We start from the raw sequence: 20,851 nt of genomic DNA, 5'->3' as shown, positions 1-20,851 counted from the left end.
TGTTTGTGCATACTGTGTGACAGTTTGGTTTCCCCTGTCTGTCTATTTTTGTGGGTATAATCTCACTCCTGTCCCGGCTCCGGCAGTGGAGGGGGAGGGAATATGAGATCAGGGCTGCTCAGGAGCAAGACCAGGAAAGAGACTCATGCATCCCCACCTTTAGGGGTATCCCTCGGACTAGGGATAGGATAGAGCCCTCTAGTCTGAGAGTCAGTTGAGAGCCCTGGTTTCTTGCTATCCTCATAGTCTTTGTGACACCTGCCAGCACTTCTTGCAAAGCAGTTGCAAACTTGGAGACTCATTCTTCCTCCCGATATAGCCTATAGAAGAATTTAGCCTGTAGGTGCCCCACACTGCCAGTCTCACAGTAGATTTCCTCCAAGAGCTCCATTAATCCCTTCAGCGTGCTGCGCGTGGACTCTGGTTCTAGGCACACGTTCCTGCAGGCCTTGTCCTCCAGGGTAGTCTGGGATGATATTATTGATCTTCATGGCGCCCAGTCGGACAATGGCATATTGTTATGAAATTTAGGCAGCATATGCAATATTCTGCCCATCAGAAGGGTCCTTGCACGGGTTCCACCATAGCCTACAGTGCCTCTATTAACATTAGCATCAACATTGTCAATAGCATACATGCCATTGTTGTCTGTGTCGGGCCCCGGGTACGCTGTGTCGGTGCATTACCTTCAGGGACTCCGCTGTCAGTCTGGATCTTGTCACCGGTAGGGAATCTTCTATTTGTCGTGACGCCACTCTCAGTATTGCGGTCAGTGGGGACCGCCACTGCAGGTTGAGGGACATCTGGGGCTGATGGTGAGTGCAGTTAGTTGGAATAGCCTCCTGAGAGTGAGGCAAGCCCCAGGGCCCTGTGTAGGTGCGTAGTACCACAAGGCGCAGAATAACTCCACACACGCAGGATGTCTTTCAGGGGTTTTACTCACTTCAGGTGGCAGGGTGAGTAACCCGGGCGTAGCTGGGATGAACCAGGCGGGAACCAGGTATCCTTCAGGCTGACTTCTGATGGTGACTACCAACTCGCCTTCCTTAGCCCTTGGTGGTTTGGGGTAACCCCGACTTTTAGTCCCTATGGGGGTCACCCAGGGAAGTTGCTGAAGCCTCTCTCCCCTTCGTTTGCCGTTTGCTTGTTGCCTGGGCCAGATCACTCCAGCTGCTTGCCTCCTGTGAACTGTGGGCCCTAACTGTGGCTACGTGGCTGCGGCTTTTAGGTGTTGTGGTGTGGGCTTTGAGGGCCCCACACCGGCAGGTTTAGCAGGGAAAGGTGGATCTATCCCCGCTCCGGGATCTGCCGCCCGTTTGGGCCTGGTTCTCCCTAGCAGTCTCCTTACTTCCCACTCTGTGCTCTCTCTCTAGCTGGAGATGGGTTTCGGGTAGCACTCCTAGGTGACCGTTCTCCCCCGTCGGTAGCCACTGCGCGGACGCTGTCAGACTGCAACAGCCCAGGGGAAGGGGTCAGCTCTCCTCGGAGCTCCCTGGACTCTGCCCTGAACTGGCTCACTGCTCCTCCTCTCCTGTTCTTGCCTACGCCACCTAGCAACCAGGCTCTCTTACCACACCCCTTGAGAGGAGATGGAGGCTTTTGGCCCCCTCCACTATTCCAGTGAAGGTGAAGGCTTTTCCCCCTCCTGGGATCCCCAGGGGTCCTCTCATAGGTACATGTGTGAGACCTGATCACTATGCGCCTGTGTAGTCACACCTCGGTCAGCCTTCTGGATTACCTGTATTGTACTGTCCCCAGCATGGGTGCAGTACTCAGTGGTGCCTGACCAGGTCAGGGGCGCCACATTCCCCCTTAGTTATCACCAGCACGTCCTCGGGCTGCAAGACAACATTTTAAAATGCATAAAACATTAAAACATGTAAAACATTTAAAACCACCAGGTACCATACATCACCACCCTCCACCCACAAGTCCGTTAACCCACCCAAAACCCTCTCACGTTGGCCGCGCCTTCAGCCACTTCTGGCACGATGTAGAGGCGGCTTTCATGGTCTGGTGGTCTTCAGGGTATACCTGGCCTGGTGGATCCGCGCCTTCAGCCTCTTCTGGCAGGGTGTAGAGGCGGCCTCCACAGTTGGTGCTGACCAGGTACCCTCTTTGTGGTGGAGAGCCAGGCCCCATAAACAGGCATGCTCTCTGGTTGCAGGTAAGCCAAGGCCCTATATACGGACGTGCCCCCTGGTTGCAGACGAGCCAAGCCCCTAAACAGGCTGACTCTGGTGGTGGTGGTGCCCTCTGGTGTAACTATTTACACTGCGAGAGTTTGTGGCTATAGCCAGTTCATAGCCTTAAGGTTCATTTCTCACATTAGTTTATGTGGGCACATTCTTAAACTTGTAAAACGTTGCAAAACAAACTTTTCAAACTGGTAACTTGCTTTACTTTATGCAGATTCCTCTTCACCAGGGCTTGGGCCTGTAGGGCTGCGGCACCTGTTGCTTCCTTGACCTCTTTCTTCATCTGTGGTAGTCTCGTCAGTAGGTCCTTTGTCTTTTCTTTCTTTATCGCTGTCTTTCCTTTCTTCTTCTGTTTCTTTAGGACATGGTGCTACATCTAGCGCATACCACCCTCTTTCTCCTTGATGCATGGTAAATTGTACGGAGTCTCCCATCTTTAAGTTTCTGCCAGGGTGTCCTCTGGGCAAATGAGCTCTCACATCTCTTCTATTGACGAAGATACCTTCCTTTATACCAGGTGCAACGATGAATCCGTATCCTGACTTCAGGCTAAAGTCTTCCACAATTCCTCTACAAAGGGGTCCTCTGACCTGTGCTTTGGCTCTTCTCAGGAACCGTTTTTCTTCTAGGTCTCGGGCCGTGACTTCTCTCTGCTCTGGGGATGGCGGTGCAGGGAAAGACTGTGTTCTGCTACGGCGCCGTGTCTTGCGGACTGGATTCTGCGAGGTACAGCTTACCAGCTCCCAGGTGAGGCTTTTGGGTAAATCTTCTTCCGCAGACGGTGTCAGGTCTTCTTCATCCCAGCGGGAATAGGGCAACATCTCCGGCTCTGGGCATGGATCCACTGCTGGTATCTCCTGAGTCAGCTCCTCAGCTTCCTGGCCTCCCCTCCCCCTTAGTGCTTCTGAGCACTCCTTTGGTGGTAGTGCTGGGGATGGACTTTCTTCAGCAGACCCAGGCGGGGGACTCTTTGGCGTGGTTGCTGCAGGGGTTGCCGGAATCCTCTTGGGGGTGTGCGGAGGGAGCATGTACTGATCCACCATCTCCTGTGGGAACTTGGCCTCCATGTCAGCCTTCAGCTGCCAGTATGCAGGGTCCTCCCCCAGCGTGGGCTTCCTAGCAGGGACCTCCTTGGACTGGGGAGCAGTGTCTGCTCTGGCCTTGCAGGCCGAGGAAAATGGTGATGCAATCTTATCTTGGCGGGCCGCGCCTGACATGGCGGCGGCCTGGTCTTGGCGGGCCGCGCCCGGCATGGCGGCGGCCTGGATCAGCGTCGCGGTCGCGATGGGATCTTTGCAGGCTGGGCTGGGCGTCGCTGCAGCGATCGGAGCTTGGCGGGCCGCACCTGACGGGGCTGCGGCCTGGTTCAGCACCTCACTTGCGGCGCGGACGAGCGTTGCTGCTGCGGTGGGGTCTCGGCGGGCCGGGCCTAGCAAGGCGGCGGCCTGGGTCAGCGTCACACCTGCGGCGTGGATGAGGGTCGCGGTGGCTGCCGGTTCTCTGCGGGCCGGACTGGGCGTTGCTGCAGGGACCGGGTCTCGGTGGGCCGAGCAGGGCATCGCTGCGGCGGCCGGGGCTTGGCGGGCCGCACCTGGCGTGGTTGCGGCCTGGCTCAGCGTCGCCGCGCCGGGCGCCTCTTCAGGGACTGCGGGCGTGGTAGCAGGGGTCGGGGCACTCGCGCCGGCAGGGGCATCACTGGACTCACCCATCGGTGGCAGCATCGGGGTCTGAGTCGTCACCGCCCGGTCTGGCACTCGGCGCGCGGCTCTCCCCTCATAGGCCTGAACCGCCGCGGTCATCCACAGAAACTCCGTCCGTCCCTCTCTGATCAGCCTTCCGACCCTGGCTTCCAGTTGGTCGCAGAACTCAGCAAGCTCCCGACACCACCAGGCAGCGGAGCCTGGCTCTGGGTCTCTGCATTCAGACGCCATTTTCTCTAGCCACAAGCTGCTGGCTTCTTTTCCGTTCCGCCGTCTCTGGACGCTTCCGCTCTCTTCACAAGCGAGGTCAGAACTCCGCAGGGGATCTCTGGGTAGCCACACCTCTTCGTGGGCGGTAACTTCTCCCAGCGCGGGCTGCTGTTGTTTTTCGGCGCGCTTTTCATGGTGGCAATATGGCGGCGCTTCCAATTTTTCAAGCGGACCGCCCAGGCACATGGTCACCTGTCTGAACAGGTCTAGTCCTTATCCTGTTCGTGACGCCAGATGTCGGGCCCCGGGTACGCTGTGTCGGTGCATTACCTTCAGGGACTCCGCTGTCAGTCTGGATCTTGTCACCGGTAGGGAATCTTCTATTTGTCGTGACGCCACTCTCAGTATTGCGGTCAGTGGGGACCGCCACTGCAGGTTGAGGGACACCTGGGGCTGATGGTGAGTGCAGTTAGTTGGAATAGCCTCCTGAGAGTGAGGCAAGCCCCAGGGCCCTGTGTAGGTGCGTAGTACCACAAGGCGCAGAATAACTCCACACACGCAGGATGTCTTTCAGGGGTTTTACTCACTTCAGGTGGCAGGGTGAGTAACCCTGGCGTAGCTGGGATGAACCAGGCGGGAACCAGGTATCCTTCAGGCTGACTTCTGATGGTGACTACCAACTCGCCTTCCTTAGCCCTTGGTGGTTTGGGGTAACCCCGACTTTTAGTCCCTATGGGGGTCACCCAGGGAAGTTGCTGAAGCCTCTCTCCCCTTCGTTTGCCGTTTGCTTGTTGCCTGGGCCAGATCACTCCAGCTGCTTGCCTCCTGTGAACTGTGGGCCCTAACTGTGGCTACGTGGCTGCGGCTTTTAGGTGTTGTGGTGTGGGCTTTGAGGGCCCCACACCGGCAGGTTTAGCAGGGAAAGGTGGATCTATCCCCGCTCCGGGATCTGCCGCCCGTTTGGGCCTGGTTCTCCCTAGCAGTCTCCTTACTTCCCACTCTGTGCTCTCTCTCTAGCTGGAGATGGGTTTCGGGTAGCACTCCTAGGTGACCGTTCTCCCCCTTCGGTAGCCACTGCGCGGACGCTGTCAGACTGCAACAGCCCAGGGGAAGGGGTCAGCTCTCCTCGGAGCTCCCTGGACTCTGCCCTGAACTGGCTCACTGCTCCTCCTCTCCTGTTCTTGCCTACGCCACCTAGCAACCAGGCTCTCTTACCACACCCCTTGAGAGGAGATGGAGGCTTTTGGCCCCCTCCACTATTCCAGTGAAGGTGAAGGCTTTTCCCCCTCCTGGGATCCCCAGGGGTCCTCTCATAGGTACATGTGTGAGACCTGATCACTATGCGCCTGTGTAGTCACACCTCGGTCAGCCTTCTGGATTACCTGTATTGTACTGTCCCCAGCATGGGTGCAGTACTCAGTGGTGCCTGACCAGGTCAGGGGCGCCACATCTGCCTTCTCCATCTTTGTAACTGTACTCTGCTAACAATGACACTTGTAATGGAGGGTAAAGTACCTCCGTCGGGCAGAGTTCAATTACAGTGCAATAGATGATGGTGCAGAAACAAGGTAACAGGTTTATTATCAGAGAGGAGATAAATATGCAATTCAACGGTAAAGTATTGTATGATAACAATAGAGATAACAAACTGTTGCAGGTCCTAGCTGGGCCGCCCCAACACACACACACACACTACGTTGTCCCAACTACCTTGTTTCCTCAAAAAAGGCCCTACCCAGAAAATAAGCCTTAGCATGATTTTTCAGCCTTTTTGGAGCAGTCTTGAAATACAAGCCCTACTCCAAAAATTAGCCCTAGTTGTTTACTCAAACTAAGGCGGGCTTTGCACATTATGACATCGCAAGCCGATGCTGCGATGTCGAGTGCGATAGTCCCCGCCCCCGTCGCAGGTACGATAGCTTGTGATAGCTGGCGTAGCGAATATTATCGCTACGCCAGCTAAGCATGCGCTCACCTGCCCTGCGACTGTCGCTCTGGCCAGCGACCCGCCTCCTTCCTAAGGGGGCGGGTCGTGCGGCGTCATAGCGACGTCACACGGCAGGCGGCTAATCAAAGCGGAGGTGCGGAGATGAGCAGGATGTAAACATCCCGCCCACCTCCTTCCTTCTCATTGCACCCGGGAGGCAGGTAGGAGATGTTCCTCGCTCCTGCGGCTTTACACCCAGCGATGTGTGCTGGCGCAGGAACGAGGAACAACATCGTACTTGTCTCTGCAGCGGCATTATGGAAATGTCGGAGAATGCACCGATGATACGATAACGATGCTTTTGCGCTTGTTAATCGTATCATCTAGGATTTACACACTACGACATTGCAAGTGACGCCGGATGTGCGTCACTTTCGATTTGACCCCACCGACATCGCACCTGCGATGTCGTAGTGTGAAAAGCCGCCCTAACAGTATCCTGAAATAGGGCTTGTGCAGCCCTATTTCAGCATACATAATTTTTAGTGTCCCCTTGTGTTGCTCTAAGCCTCAGCTAATTAAGAGAATGAATATTCACCCTCCTCTCCTGTAATCCCGCCACCGCTCTGAGTCCTGCACTGCATCCGCACTCTGCCTGCTGTATTACCGGTACTACCAGCCCAAGAATGACATTGCAATCATCTGCGACTCTCCTCAGCTGAGAGTGACAATGTGTATGTCTATGTAGCTATTACACTCAGCTGGGAAGAGTTGCTAATGATTGCGATGCTATCCTCAGGCTGGCAGTACCAGTAACACTGCAAGCAGAGTGCAAGTGCAGTGCAGGATTCAGAGCAGTGAGCGGTAATATGGGAGAGAAGGGTGAATATTAATTCTCTTAATTAGTCATGTGCTTGCTCACCGCAATCATCGGTGGCACTCATGATCTGAGATTGACAGCACGTATGTTTATGCAGCTATCACCCTCAGCTCAGGAGAGCCACTGAGGATTGCTATGCAATCCTGGTACAGTGATATGGTACAGCAGGCATAGAGTGTTGGTGCTGTGCAGGACTTTGGGTGGAGAAGAGGGTGATATGCATTGACTTAATTAGCCGCCACTCCTGATCTGAGAGGGACAGAATATATGTTTATGCAGCTGTCTGTTTCAGCTCAGGTGAGATACCGACAATTGTGGTGCGGTTCTCAGGCACTAATACAGCAGGAAAATATAAGACACCCCTCAAAAATAAGCGCATAATAAGTGCATTTTTCAAAGCAGAAAAGAATATAAGCTCCTGTCTTACTTTTGGGATAACACGGTATTATAAACAAAAATGCAGCAGAAAACTTTGTTGTACAGTATACTGTAAGCTAAGGAAATACTCTACGATCACAACTAACTGGCCTCTTGTATTCGTGCCGTGACATCACTGTGAGTATTATGACTGTACTGTGATATCACTGTGTGTATTATCCCTGTACTGTGACATCACTGTGTGTATTATCCTGTAGTGTGATATCACTGTGTATTATCCCTGTACTGTGACATCACTGTGTGTATTATGACTGTACTGTGATATCACTGTGTGTATTATCCATGAACTGTGATATCACTGTGTGTATTATCACTGTTCAGTGACATCACAATGTGTATTATCTGTGTATTGTGATATCACTAAGTGAATTGTCACTGTACTGTGATATCACTGTGTGTATTATCCCTGTACTGTGACACCATTGTTTGTATTAGCCCTGTACTGTGATATCACTGTGTGTATTATCTCTGTACTGTGACACCACTGTGTGTATTATCCCTGCACTGTGACATCACTGTGTATTATCCCTGTACTGTGACATCACTGTGTATTATCCCTGTACTGTGACATCACTGTGTATTATCCCTGTACTGTGACATAACTGTGTGTATTATCCCTGTACTGTGACATCACTGTGTGTATATTCCCTGTACTGTGACATCACTGTGTGTAAAATCCCTGAATTGTGACTTCACTGTGTGTATAATCCCTGTACTGTGACATCACTGTGTGTATTATCCCTGCACTGTGACATGACTGTGTGTATTATCCCTGTAGTGTGACATCACTGTTTATTATCCCTGTACTGTGACATCACTGTGTGTATTATCCCTGTACTGTGACATCACTGTGTGTATTATCCCTGTACTGTGACATCATAACTGTGTGTATTATCCCTGTACTGTGACATCATAACTGTGTGTATTATCCCTGTACTGTGACATCATAACTGTGTGTATTATCCATGAACTGTGATATCACTGTGTGTATTATCACTGTTCAGTGACATCACAATGTGTATTATCTGTGTATTGTGATATCACTAAGTGAATTGTCACTGTACTGTGATATCACTGTGTGTATTATCCCTGTACTGTGACACCATTGTTTGTATTAGCCCTGTACTGTGATATCACTGTGTGTATTATCTCTGTACTGTGACACCACTGTGTGTATTATCCCTGCACTGTGACATCACTGTGTATTATCCCTGCACTGTGACATCACTGTGTATTATCCCTGTACTGTGACATCACTGTGTATTATCCCTGTACTGTGACATCACTGTGTATTATCCCTGTACTGTGACATAACTGTGTGTATTATCCCTGTACTGTGACATCACTGTGTGTATATTCCCTGTACTGTGACATCACTGTGTGTAAAATCCCTGAATTGTGACTTCACTGTGTGTATAATCCCTGTACTGTGACATCACTGTGTGTATTATCCCTGCACTGTGACATGACTGTGTGTATTATCCCTGTAGTGTGACATCACTGTTTATTATCCCTGTACTGTGACATCACTGTGTGTATTATCCCTGTACTGTGACATCACTGTGTGTATTATCCCTGTACTGTGACATCATAACTGTGTGTATTATCCCTGTACTGTGACATCATAACTGTGTGTATTATCCCTGTACTGTGACATCATAACTGTGTGTATTATCCCTGTACTGTGACATCACTGTGTGTATATTCCCTGTACTGTGACATAACTGTGTGTATTATCCCTGTACTGTGACATCACTGTGTGTAAAATCCCTGAACTGTGACTTCACTGTGTGTATTATCCCTGTACTGTGACATCACTGTGTGTATAATCCCTGTACTGTGACATCACTGTGTGTATTACCCCTGTACTGTGACATCACTGTGTGTATTATCCCTGTACTGTGACATCACTGTGTGTATTACCCCTGTACTGTGACATCACTGTGTGTATTATCCCTGCACTGTGACATGACTGTGTGTATTATCCCTGTACTGTGACATCACTGTTTATTATCCCTGTACTGTGACATCACTGTGTGTATTATCCCTGCACTGTGACATGACTGTGTGTATTATCCCTGTACTGTGACATCACTGTTTATTATCCCTGTACTGTGACATCACTGTGTGTATTATCCCTGTACTGTGAGATCACTGTGTGTATTATCCCTGTACTGTGACATCACTGTGTGTATTATCCCTGTACTGTGACATCACTGTGTGTATTATCCCTGTACTGTGACATCACTGTGTGTATTATCCCTGTACTGTGACATCACTGTGTGTATTATCCCTGTACTGTGACATCACTGTGTGTATTATCCCTGTACTGTGACATCATTACTGTGCGTATTATCCCTGTACTGTGACATCACTGTGTGTATTACCCCTGTACTGTGACATCACTGTGTGTATTATACCTGTACTGTGACATCATTTATTTTGTTTATTATCCTGTACTGTAACATCACTGTGTGTATTATCCCTGTACTGTGACATCACTGTGTGTATTATCCTGTACTGTGACATCACTGTGTGTATTATCCCTGTACTGTGTCATCACTGTGTGTATTATTCCTGTACTGTGTCATCACTGTGTGTATTATCCCTATACTGTGACATCACTGTGTGTATTATCCCTGTACTGTGACATCCTCCCTGTGTATTATCCCTGTACTGTGTCATCACTGTGTGTATTATCCCTATACTGTGACATCACTGTGTGTATTATCCCTGTACTGTGACATCCTCCCTGTGTATTATCCCTGTACTGTGACATCACTGTGTGTATTATCCTGTACTGTGACATCACTTTGTGCATTACCCCTGTACTGTGACATCACTGTGTACATTACCCCTGTACTGTGACATCACTGTGTGTATTATCCCTATACTGTGACATCACTGTGTGTATTATCCCTGTACTGTGACATCCTCCCTGTGTATTATCCCTGTACTGTGACATCACTGTGTGTATTATCCTGTACTGTGACATCACTTTGTGCATTACCCCTGTACTGTGACATCACTGTTGTCACGGCCAGGTGGACGGGCAGACCCAGGAGGTGGATCCACTGGGCCGAACTCCTAGATGGTAGTAAAGAGTCCGGTAGCTGGAACACTATAAACAGCAGAACAGTCCGTGCACACGAGTATAGCGGAGAAGTCCCTGGGACCACGGAGTCAAGGGTGGTAGTCCGGGTGACGCAGCTCAGGTTCGGAAGCCGAGATGATGTCAGGCGGGGTCCGGAACCTTTGGAGCGAGATGAAGGGTCACCGCAGGGATCCGAGATGGTGCGGACTGTCATGATGGCAGATGGACAGCGTTCGGGGTTCAGGATACGGCAGGACTGGATGGCGAGGCAGGCACGGCTCTACAAGAGAGATAGGTGAGTATATGCACAGAGACACCAGGAGACCTGACTCCTAGCTTAGGAAACACGAAGATCAGGCCCCGCCCCCTTGGACAATAAACCCCTTTATACCCTGTACCTGTTTAGCCTCATTTCCTGTTAATGGACGCTGGCCCTTTAAGAAAGGGTCAGTGACCGCGCGCGCGCCCTAATGCGCATACGCGCGGCCCGGGTGCCAGAAGCCAGGGAAGGAAGCTGAGAGGAGGACGCAGGGGAGCCGGCCAGGGCCTGGGAAGCCGTCGGGCGCCGGGATCGGAGACCAGGGGACCTGGGAAGGACGGGCACCGGAGGCTGGAGAGCGGGGAGCGTGGCAGGTGAGCCGGGGAGCGGGGCTGAGGACCCGGGGAGCGGAACAGAGGACCCGGGAAGGGGAGCCGAGGACCCGGGGAGCGTGACAGTACCCCCCCCCCCCACGCCCCCCTCCCCGCAACCGGGACATGAAGGCACGGATCAGAGGAGTGCCTACGTTCTCCCTGGGCTCCCAGGACCTATCCTCAGGACCATACCCTTCCCAGTCCACCAGGAAGAACTGTCGACCTCGTACGGTCTTCATGGCCACGATATCCCTTACCGCATAGATGTCGTCATCGGCAATAGGTGGAGGAGCCGGACTGGCAGCAGCGGAGAAGGGACCAAGGACAACCGGCTTGAGCAGGGAGACGTGGAATGAGTTGGGTATCCTCATCGTGGCCGGGAGCTGTAGCTTGTAGGAGACCTCATTGATCTTGTTGAGGACTTTAAACGGCCCAATGTAGCGAGGACCCAGCTTGTATGATGGTATCTTCAGGCGGACGTACTGGGAAGCAAGCCAGACGAGATCTCCAGGAGAGAAACACGGAGGGTCCAGACGTTTCTTGTCTGCGTGTCTTTTCATCCGCAGGGAAGCACGCCCAAGGGACGCTTTGACAGAGTCCCAAATGGTTGCAAAGTCACGGGCTACTGTATCTGCAGCAGGGACATCCGAAGAAGGGGATACAGGCAATGGGATGGAAGGCTGAAGTCCGTAAACGACATGGAAGGGAGAGCTGGAGGACGACTCACTGATGTGGTGGTTGTGGGAGAATTCAGCCCAAGGAAGAAGAGCGGACCAGTCGTCGTGATGGGCGTTAACATAGTGACGTAAGAAAGAGGTCAAGATTTGATTGACCCTCTCTACCTGGCCATTAGACTGAGGATGGTATGCAGATGAAAAGTCCAGAGTCACTCCCAGATGTTTACAGAGAGCCCTCCAGAAGCGGGAGGTGAATTGAGTTCCTCTGTCGGATACGATGTGTAATGGAAAGCCATGCAAGCGGAAGATGTGTTGTATATAGGCGTCCGCGAGTTCCTGAGCAGAGGGCAGTCCAGCCATAGGGACGAAATGGGCCATTTTAGAGAACCGGTCCACCACGACCCATATGACTGTGTGTCCGGAGGACAATGGCAAGTCCGTAATAAAGTCCATTGCTATGTGTTGCCACGGAACTGAGGGTATCGGCAGAGGCAGAAGACGGCCATATGGGAGGTGTTTGGGCGTCTTGTTCCTGGCACAAGAGGAACAGGCGGATACAAAAGCAGCGACGTCCGTGCGAAGGGATGGCCACCAATAATGACGTACAATCGCACCCCATGTCTTTTTCTGACCAGCATGACCGGCTGTTTTCGAGGCATGACCCCAGTGTAACACTTTTTTCCTGTCTACCTCGGAGACATAGGTCTTCCCGGGCGGTATCTGGGCCAGGGTGACAGGGGCCACCGGAATGATTTTACTAGGACAAATGATGGGTTGGGTAGTCTCTTCCTCCTGCTCCATGGGCATGAAAGACCTGGACAAGGCATCAGCGCGTACATTCTTGTCCGCGGGTCGGAAGTGAAGCTGGAAATCAAACCTGGCAAAGAATAGGGACCACCTGGCTTGCCGTGGGTTCAGACGCTGAGCGGACCGTAGGTATTCCAAGTTCTTGTGGTCCGTGTAAATAATCACGGGGTACACTGCACCTTCCAGGAGGTAGCGCCATTCCTCCAAAGCCAGTTTGACTGCCAAGAGCTCTCGGTCACCGATGGTGTAGTTGCGTTCAGGCGCTGAGAAGCCCTTGGAGAAGAATCCGCAAATCACCATCTTCCCGGAGGAGGACTTTTGCATGAGCACTGCTCCGGCTCCTGAGGAGGAGGCATCCACCTCCAAGGTGAACTGGCGGTTTAACTCCGGACGGTGAAGTACAGGAGAGGAAGCAAAAGCCCGCTTCAGAGAGCCAAACGCGGCGTCAGCCGCAGGTGACCAGTCCTTTGGATTAGCCTCCTTCTTAGTCAAAGCGGAGAGAGGAGCAGTCAAGGCAGAGAAGTGAGGGATAAACTGGCGGTAGTAGTTGGCGAATCCCAGGAAGCGTTGGATTGCCTTCAGTCCAGAAGGAGGAGGCCAGTTGAGAATGGCGGAGACCTTCTTGGGATCCATCTGCAGTCCAGTATCAGAGATGATGTACCCCAGAAAGGGGAGAGAAGACTGCTCAAAGACACACTTCTCATGCTTTGCGTACAGACGATTCTCTCTCAGTCTTTGTAGAACAAGCTGTACGTTTTCTCTGTGGGTTTGGAGGTCCGGAGAGAAGACAAGGATGTCATCTAGATACACTACCACACAGATGTAGAGAAGGTCCCGGAACACGTCGTTCACCAGTTCTTGAAAGACGGCAGGAGCGTTACACAGGCCGAAGGGCATCACGCAGTATTCATAATGTCCATCGCGCGTATTGAACGCGGTTTTCCATTCGTCACCAGAGCGGATGCGTACCAGATTGTAAGCACCCCGAAGATCCAGCTTGGTGAACACACGAGCTCCTCTAAGCCGGTCAAACAATTCGGGAATGAGCGGCAGAGGGTACTTGTTTTTTACGGTGATTTGATTCAAACCCCGGTAGTCTATGCATGGGCGTAAGTCGCCCTCTTTCTTCTTGACAAAGAAGAAACCTGCTCCAGCAGGAGAGGAGGATCTCCGAATGAACCCCCTTGCCAGGCTCTCTGAGATGTAAGCAGACATGGCCCTTGTTTCGGCTGGAGATAAAGGATATATCCGTCCTCGTGGTGGTGTTGTTCCTGGGAGCAGATCGATGGCACAATCGTATGGACGATGTGGCGGCAGTACCTCGGATTCCTTTTTATCAAAGACATCTGCAAAGGACCAATAGGCCGAGGGCAGCCCCGGTAGGTTCTCTGGAACCGGAGGTCGTTGGATGGGTTGTATGGACTTTAGGCACCTCTCATGACACGAAGAGCCCCATCGGGTGATTTCGCCAGTGCCCCAGCTAACTGATGGTTCGTGTGTCCGCAACCATGGAAGTCCCAGCAGGATCTGGTGGGACATGTGTGGGAGGACGTAGAAAGCGATGTTCTCGGTGTGAAGGGCACCGATACGCAGTTCGACCGGCCTGGTGATCCAGGAGATGGTGTCAGAGAGGGGTCTCCCATCCACCGAGGCAATCACTAGGGGCTTGTCGAGTGGAATAACAGGCACCCGGTACTTGTCCACCGTGGCCTGCTGGATGAAATTGCCTGCTGCCCCGGAATCGAGGTAGGCATCAGCCGTGAACCGCGTTTCTCCCGTTGTCACTTGCACTGTCCATGTAACCGGGTCAGAGAGAGTCCCAGCACCTAGGGTGGCCTCTCCTACCAACCCTAGGCTTTGGAGTTTCCCGGCCTCTCTGGACAGGAGCGTAGCAGGTGTGTGCCCTCACCGCAGTAAAAGCAGAGACCCTTGGCGAGCCGCTCTGCTCGACGTTGTTCAGACTGACGCACTCGGTCGATCTGCATGGGCTCGTGGACGGGAGCCCCAGCTGTCGATGACTGAAGTACGGAGGGTTTCTGCGGAGGAGAGGAATGCCGTACCGGACGTCTCTCACGGGACACTTTCTTGGATCGCTCCTGAAAGCGAATGTCCACTCGAGTCGCTAGGGCAATCAGGGCATCCAGGGTGGTCGGTACGTCACGACCCGCCAGCTCGTCTTTAATTCGCCCTGAGAGTCCTTCCCAGAAGGCGGCGGTTAGGGCCTCGTTGTTCCACCCGAGTTCTGAGGCCAGGGTGCGAAACCGGATCGCGTATTGACCCACCGTCAGAGTCCCCTGACGTAACCGGAGAAGAGACGAAGCAGACGCGGAGGCGCGTCCGGGCTCATCAAAGGTACCACGGAATGCCTGCAGGAAGTCCTGGATGTTCGTGGTCACAGGATCCCCCTTCTCCCACAAGGGGTTCATCCACGCCAGTGCCTCACCCTCTAGATGGGACATGATGAAGGCGACCTTGGCTTGGTCGGAGGCAAACAAATGCGGCAGCTGCGTGAAATGGAGGGAGCATTGGTTTAAGAATCCCCTGCAGGTCTTGGGGTCTCCGGCGTACCGGGGTGGTGAAGCCAACCGAAGTCTGGTGGTATCTGAAGAAGTCGCCACAGGAGCTGGATCCGTGGATTGACTAGTGGAAGCCCGAGATGCTGAAGACGTGACTGCCGCTTGTAGCGTGTTCAGGCGGGCGTCCACAGAAGACATGAATTGCAGCATGCGGGTCTGAGTCTCACGCTGGCGTTGGAGTTCCTCCTGTACGGCTGCTAGTGCTGCAGCGGGATCCATGGCCTGATCTTACTGTCACGGCCAGGTGGACGGGCAGACCCAGGAGGTGGATCCACTGGGCCGAACTCCTAGATGGTAGTAAAGAGTCCGGTAGCTGGAACACTATAAACAGCAGAACAGTCCGTGCACACGAGTATAGCGGAGAAGTCCCTGGGACCACGGAGTCAAGGGTGGTAGTCCGGGTGACGCAGCTCAGGTTCGGAAGCCGAGATGATGTCAGGCGGGGTCCGGAACCTTTGGAGCGAGATGACGGGTCACCGCAGGGATCCGAGATGGTGCGGACTGTCAGGATGGCAGATGGACAGCGTTCGGGGTTCAGGATACGGCAGGACTGGATGGCGAGGCAGGCACGGCTCTACAAGAGAGATAGGTGAGTATATGCACAGAGACACCAGGAGACCTGACTCCTAGCTTAGGAAACACAAAGATCAGGCCCCGCCCCCTTGGACAATAAACCCCTTTATACCCTGTACCTGTTTAGCCTCATTTCCTGTTAATGGACGCTGGCCCTTTAAGAAAGGGTCAGTGACCGCGCGCGCGCCCTAATGCGCATGCGCGCGGCCCGGGTGCCAGAAGCCAGGGAAGGAAGCTGAGAGGAGGACGCAGGGGAGCCGGCCAGGGCCTGGGAAGCCGTCGGGCGCCGGGATCGGAGACCAAGGGACCTGGGAAGGACGGGCACCGGAGGCTGGAGAGCGGGGAGCGTGGCAGGTGAGCCGGGGAGCGGGGCTGAGGACCCGGGGAGCGGAACAGAGGACCCGGGAAGGGGAGCCGAGGACCCGGGGAGCGTGACAACTGTGTACATTACCCCTGTACTGTGACATCACTGTGTGTATTATCCCTGTACTGTGACATCGCTATGTGTATTATCCCTGTACTGTGACATCACTGTGTACATTACCCCTGTACTGTGACATCACTGTGTGTATTATCCCTGTACTGTGACATCACTGTGTGTATTATCCCTGTACTGTGACATCGCTGTGTGTATTATCCCTGTACTGTGACATCACTGTGTGTATTATCCCTGTACTGTGACATCACTGTGTGTATTATCCCTGTACTGTGACATCACTGTGTGTATATTCCCTGTACTGTGACATCACTGTGTGTATTATCCCTGTACTGTGACATCACTGTGTGTATTATCCATAAACATTAGGACAAGATACATGGCAGAAAATAAAGAGCAAAATAATCTATTTTTTTTCTGCAATGCCTGGTGGTCATGGTGAATTGCGACTCGATTCCAAGTATTGCTGTGGTTCCATGGTTACTTATGCCCCTGCTTGGATCAGATCAAATCACCATCTAGGACTCAGTGACAGTATGTCCTCATTTACCCTTACGCTCATCCTACGACACCTTGTCTGTCCACAGGAGAAATTCAATTAGTCCTTGGATTAAATAATGTGGTAAGTGATAATACATGAATATAAACATGCTAACATTGTAAGCTTTTTGCTATTAAATTCTGAAAACGGAAAAATACCATAATGATTGCATAAAATTATTGTACAAAAAAAGAACAGATTGAAAACATTTTTACATGCTGTATTGTTGGCTGTTTGGACACTCAGTATGTCAGGAGTTAAATGGCAGTAAGATGCCAGGCAGCATGTAAGACGCAAATAACAAGGAAGAAGAGGATGAGCTGTAATGTGACGGCAGGGAATGTCATTATTATGTTATTATATTAAGAAAAATTTAGAATAATAATGCTTAATATACATATATAGAAGATATAATAGACAATATAAAAAATTGCAATACAATAAATATTTAAAATCTTCAAGGCATGACGGGAATATGATTTCTTGCAGTTTCCTTCCATTCCAGGCAGAGTTTATGTAACAGTCAAATGGGAATAGAAGCCCCCTCCTTCCATCATATCCACCACCTACGTCTACCGGAGAGGCAGAGCTGCTCACTTTACAGATGGGAATGTAGTATATAGACGTATGTGCGACCCGTCTTGTGGAAAGCAACAGCCTTGAAGGAGCAGAACAGCTTCCTCTGATAATTACAAGAAGTGGAGAAGAAATAATGGAGGACCAGGCCAATGTAATGCAGCTCTCCAGCTACAACGAGGACCTTCAGCATAAGGTGTGTATATAAATATGAGCTGAAAATACAGACATGTACTTGTACGAATTTACTGGGTACTAGCGGCATTTTTGCTCATGATTATTTCAACATCATAAAATACACAGAAATCCTCTTGCACATAGCACCATCACTGTAAGATAAGGCTTTCGGGGTGGAATAATGTGAGAAGTAACGTGAAGCACTGCTTTCTTATTGTCGATGAATATAGAACGTGTGAAAGAGAACGCAGCCGTATTCGAGAATTCCTCCTCATCTTGATGGGTACCATCATACTGACCCATAAGGACTGTTTACTGTGTTACACAGGGTATACAGGATTGCCAGGTGCACTAAGGGTTAAACTGTACTTTTACTTGAAGACGCCCTATCTAAAATATATCCCACGGCGGATAATATAGATGCACTATAATTTGCTAACGGGCTTTAAGGAAAAGTGTGGAGAGTTTGAATTCCCTGGAGAGGCCTTGTTGTATGTTAAAGCCTGAATAATCTTGTTAGTAAGGTGCGCCCACTCCAATACTCAAGACATTATATACATGGTAAAATTGGTTCGCCACTCTTTACTCAGGATATGTGAATACATACCTCTCAACTTTTAAAGAAGGAAAAGAGGGACAAAGTTTGCGGCGCGCGTAGCGCGCCGCGGCAAATTTTTAGGCCACGCCCCCTAACCACACCCATTTCACAGTCACGCCCATATCCACTCTCCATCCACACCCATTCAGCACAAACACGCAGGCAGCCGGCGGGCCTCCAGCACGGACACGCAGGCAGCCGGCGGGCCTCCAGCACGGACACGCAGGCAGCCGGCGGGCCTCCAGCACGGACACGCAGGCAGCCGGCGGGCCTCCAGCACGGACACGCAGGCAGCCGGCGGGCCTCCAGCACGGACACGCAGGCAGCCGGCGGGCCTCCAGCACGGACACGCAGGCAGCCACAGTGAGGCGGCCGGTCGCCCGCACAGTGAGGCGGCCGGTCGCCTTCACAGACAGGCGGCCGGCCGCCTTCACAGACAGGCGGCGGGCCGCCCGCACAGAGAGGCGGCCAGCCGCCCGCACAGAGAGGCGGCCGGCTGCCCGCACAATGAGGCGGCGGGCCGCCCGCACAGACAGGCGGCGGGGGGCGCCCGCACAGACAGGCGGCAGGGGGGCGCCCGCACAGACAGGCGGCAGGGGGGCGCCCGCACAGACAGGCGGCAGGGGGGCGCCCGCACAGACAGGCGGCAGGGGGGCGCCCGCACAGACAGGCGGCGGGGGGCGCCCGCACAGACAGGCGGCGGGTGGCGCCCGCACAGACAGGCGGCAGGGGGGCGCCCGCACAGACAGGTGGCGGGCCGACCGCACAGACAGGCGGCCGGCCGACCGCACAGACAGGCGGCCGGCCGACCGCACAGACAGGCTCCGGCCGGGGGTGAGGGGGGAGGGAGGGAAATCAGCGCTGGGGAGATTAGTTTACTGTACCAGCAGCAGCACAGGCAGCGCTCCTCTCTATGCCACGTCTACTAGGATGGTAGGAGGGAAAAGCAGGGAGGCGGAGAGAGAGTGGGTGGGCGGAGCCCGGGAGCCGGCCGTCCCGCCCGTGGCAACGGGACAAACAACGTAAAGCGTGAAAGTCCCGCTGTATCCGGGACGGTTGGGAGGTATGCAGCATGTTAGAATGTGTACATAAGATCCCGCTGGTGGTGGCCGCAGCTTATAGGCCCCAAATCTGGTGACAGGTTCCCTTTAAAGTGAACCTGTCAGGTGCAATATGCACTCAGAGCCAGGAGCAGTTCTGGGCACATATTGCTAATCCCTGCCTAACCGTCCCTGTATACACTAGCATAGATAAAGAGATCAAGAACAAATATTTTTAAAGATCTTATATCTTATGCTAATGAGCGCGGGGACTAGTCCGAAGGGCGTTACTTCACTTGGCTAGTCGGCTCGCATAGCATGTTAGCATGTTATTACGCCCCTGTGTGAGTACTAATACGCTATGTGAGCCGACTAGCCAAGTGAAGTAACGCCCTTGGGACTAGTCCCCGCGCTAATTAGCATAAGATATAAGCTCTTTAAAAATACTTTTTCTATAGATGCCTTTATCTATGCTAGTGTATACAGGGACAGTTAGGCAGGGATTAGCAATATACACCCAGAACTGCTCCTGGCTCTGAGTGCAGATTGCACCTGATAGGTTCCCTTTAAAGGGAAACTGTCACCAGAAATTTAGCAAAAAAAATAAAAGATTCCCCTCTGCAGCTCCTGGGCTGCATTCTGGAAAGGTTCCTGTTGTTATTGTGCCCACTTTGAGACCTAAAAAAATACTTTATGAAGTCTTACCTTTTTGTATGCAAATCTGTTTTTATGGTCACGGGGGCGGGCTGCCTGGCGTCCGTTATTCCCCCTCCTGCCGCTGTACGCCGTCCCCCATTGCTCATTTCCATACATGAGGACGCCTTCCTCATGTAACTGTCCTCCTGAAGTTTTGTGCATGCCCAGTGCCACTCTCGCGGGAGTAAGCACTGTGCAAAGTGTGAACGCTTTTGAGGTGATTGCGCAGGCGCGAGATTATGGGCGGCGCTGTGATTGTCATCAGCAGCGTCATCCAAGTACCCACCCATAATCTCGTGCCCGCGCTTCTCACTCTGCCTCCACCGTTATGCGCAAGCACTGTCCATATGAACCATGTTACCTATTACCATGGGCGCGAGATTATGGGCGGCGCTGTGATTGTCATCAGCAGCGTCATCCAAGTACCCACCCATAATCTCGTGCCCACGCTTCTCACTCTGCCTCCACTGTTATACGCCCATAATCTCGTGCAAGCAGTAATAGGTAACATGGTTCATATGGCCAGCACTTGCGCATAACGGTGGAGTCAGAGGGAAAAGTGCGGGCACGAGATTATGGGCGGGTACTTGGTTAACGCTGCTGATGACAATCACAGCGCCGCCCATAATCTCGTGCCTGCGCAATCACCTGAAAAAGCGTTCACATGCGCAAATCTTCGGGAGGACAGTTACATGAGGAAGGCGTTCTTGTGTATGTAAATGAGCAATGGGGGACTGCGTAAAGCGGCAGGAGGGGGAATAACGGACGCCAGACAGCCCGCCCCCGTGACCATAAAAACACATTTGCATACAAAAAGGTAAGACTTCATAAAGTATTTTTGTAGGTCTCAAAGGGGGCACAATAACAACAGGAACCTTTCTAGAAGCAGCCCAGGAGCTGCAGAGGGGAATCTATTACTTTCATTGTGAAATTTCTGCTGACATGTTCCCTTTAACTGGTAGGGCAGCCAGGATAAAGCAGAGCTGAAGTTGTTGGGAAGCTAGGACCCAGCAGCTCTGCTCCACAGGCAGGAGACCACTGATCGGTAAGCTAATAGAAGCCTGCAGATGTCAC

At 52.4% G+C, this 20,851-nt stretch overlaps 1 protein-coding gene across 1 annotated transcript in view; it reads left to right on the top strand.

The window, feature by feature from the left end:
• Nucleotides 1–20,851, top strand: part of RAB37 (RAB37, member RAS oncogene family) — a 161,180-nt gene that overhangs the window by 3,254 nt on the left and 137,075 nt on the right. Inside the window, exon 3 of the mRNA XM_075351739.1 lies at nt 17,307–17,462. Within this exon, the coding sequence (XP_075207854.1) occupies nt 17,307–17,462 (156 nt within the window). The remainder of the gene's footprint in view (nt 1–17,306; nt 17,463–20,851) is intronic.

This window comes from Anomaloglossus baeobatrachus, chromosome 5, assembly GCF_048569485.1.
Source record: "Anomaloglossus baeobatrachus isolate aAnoBae1 chromosome 5, aAnoBae1.hap1, whole genome shotgun sequence".
Taxonomy (NCBI): domain Eukaryota; kingdom Metazoa; phylum Chordata; class Amphibia; order Anura; family Aromobatidae; genus Anomaloglossus; species Anomaloglossus baeobatrachus.
Note: the sequence above shows the minus strand (reverse complement) of the source record. Positions and strands in the feature narration are given on the sequence as shown.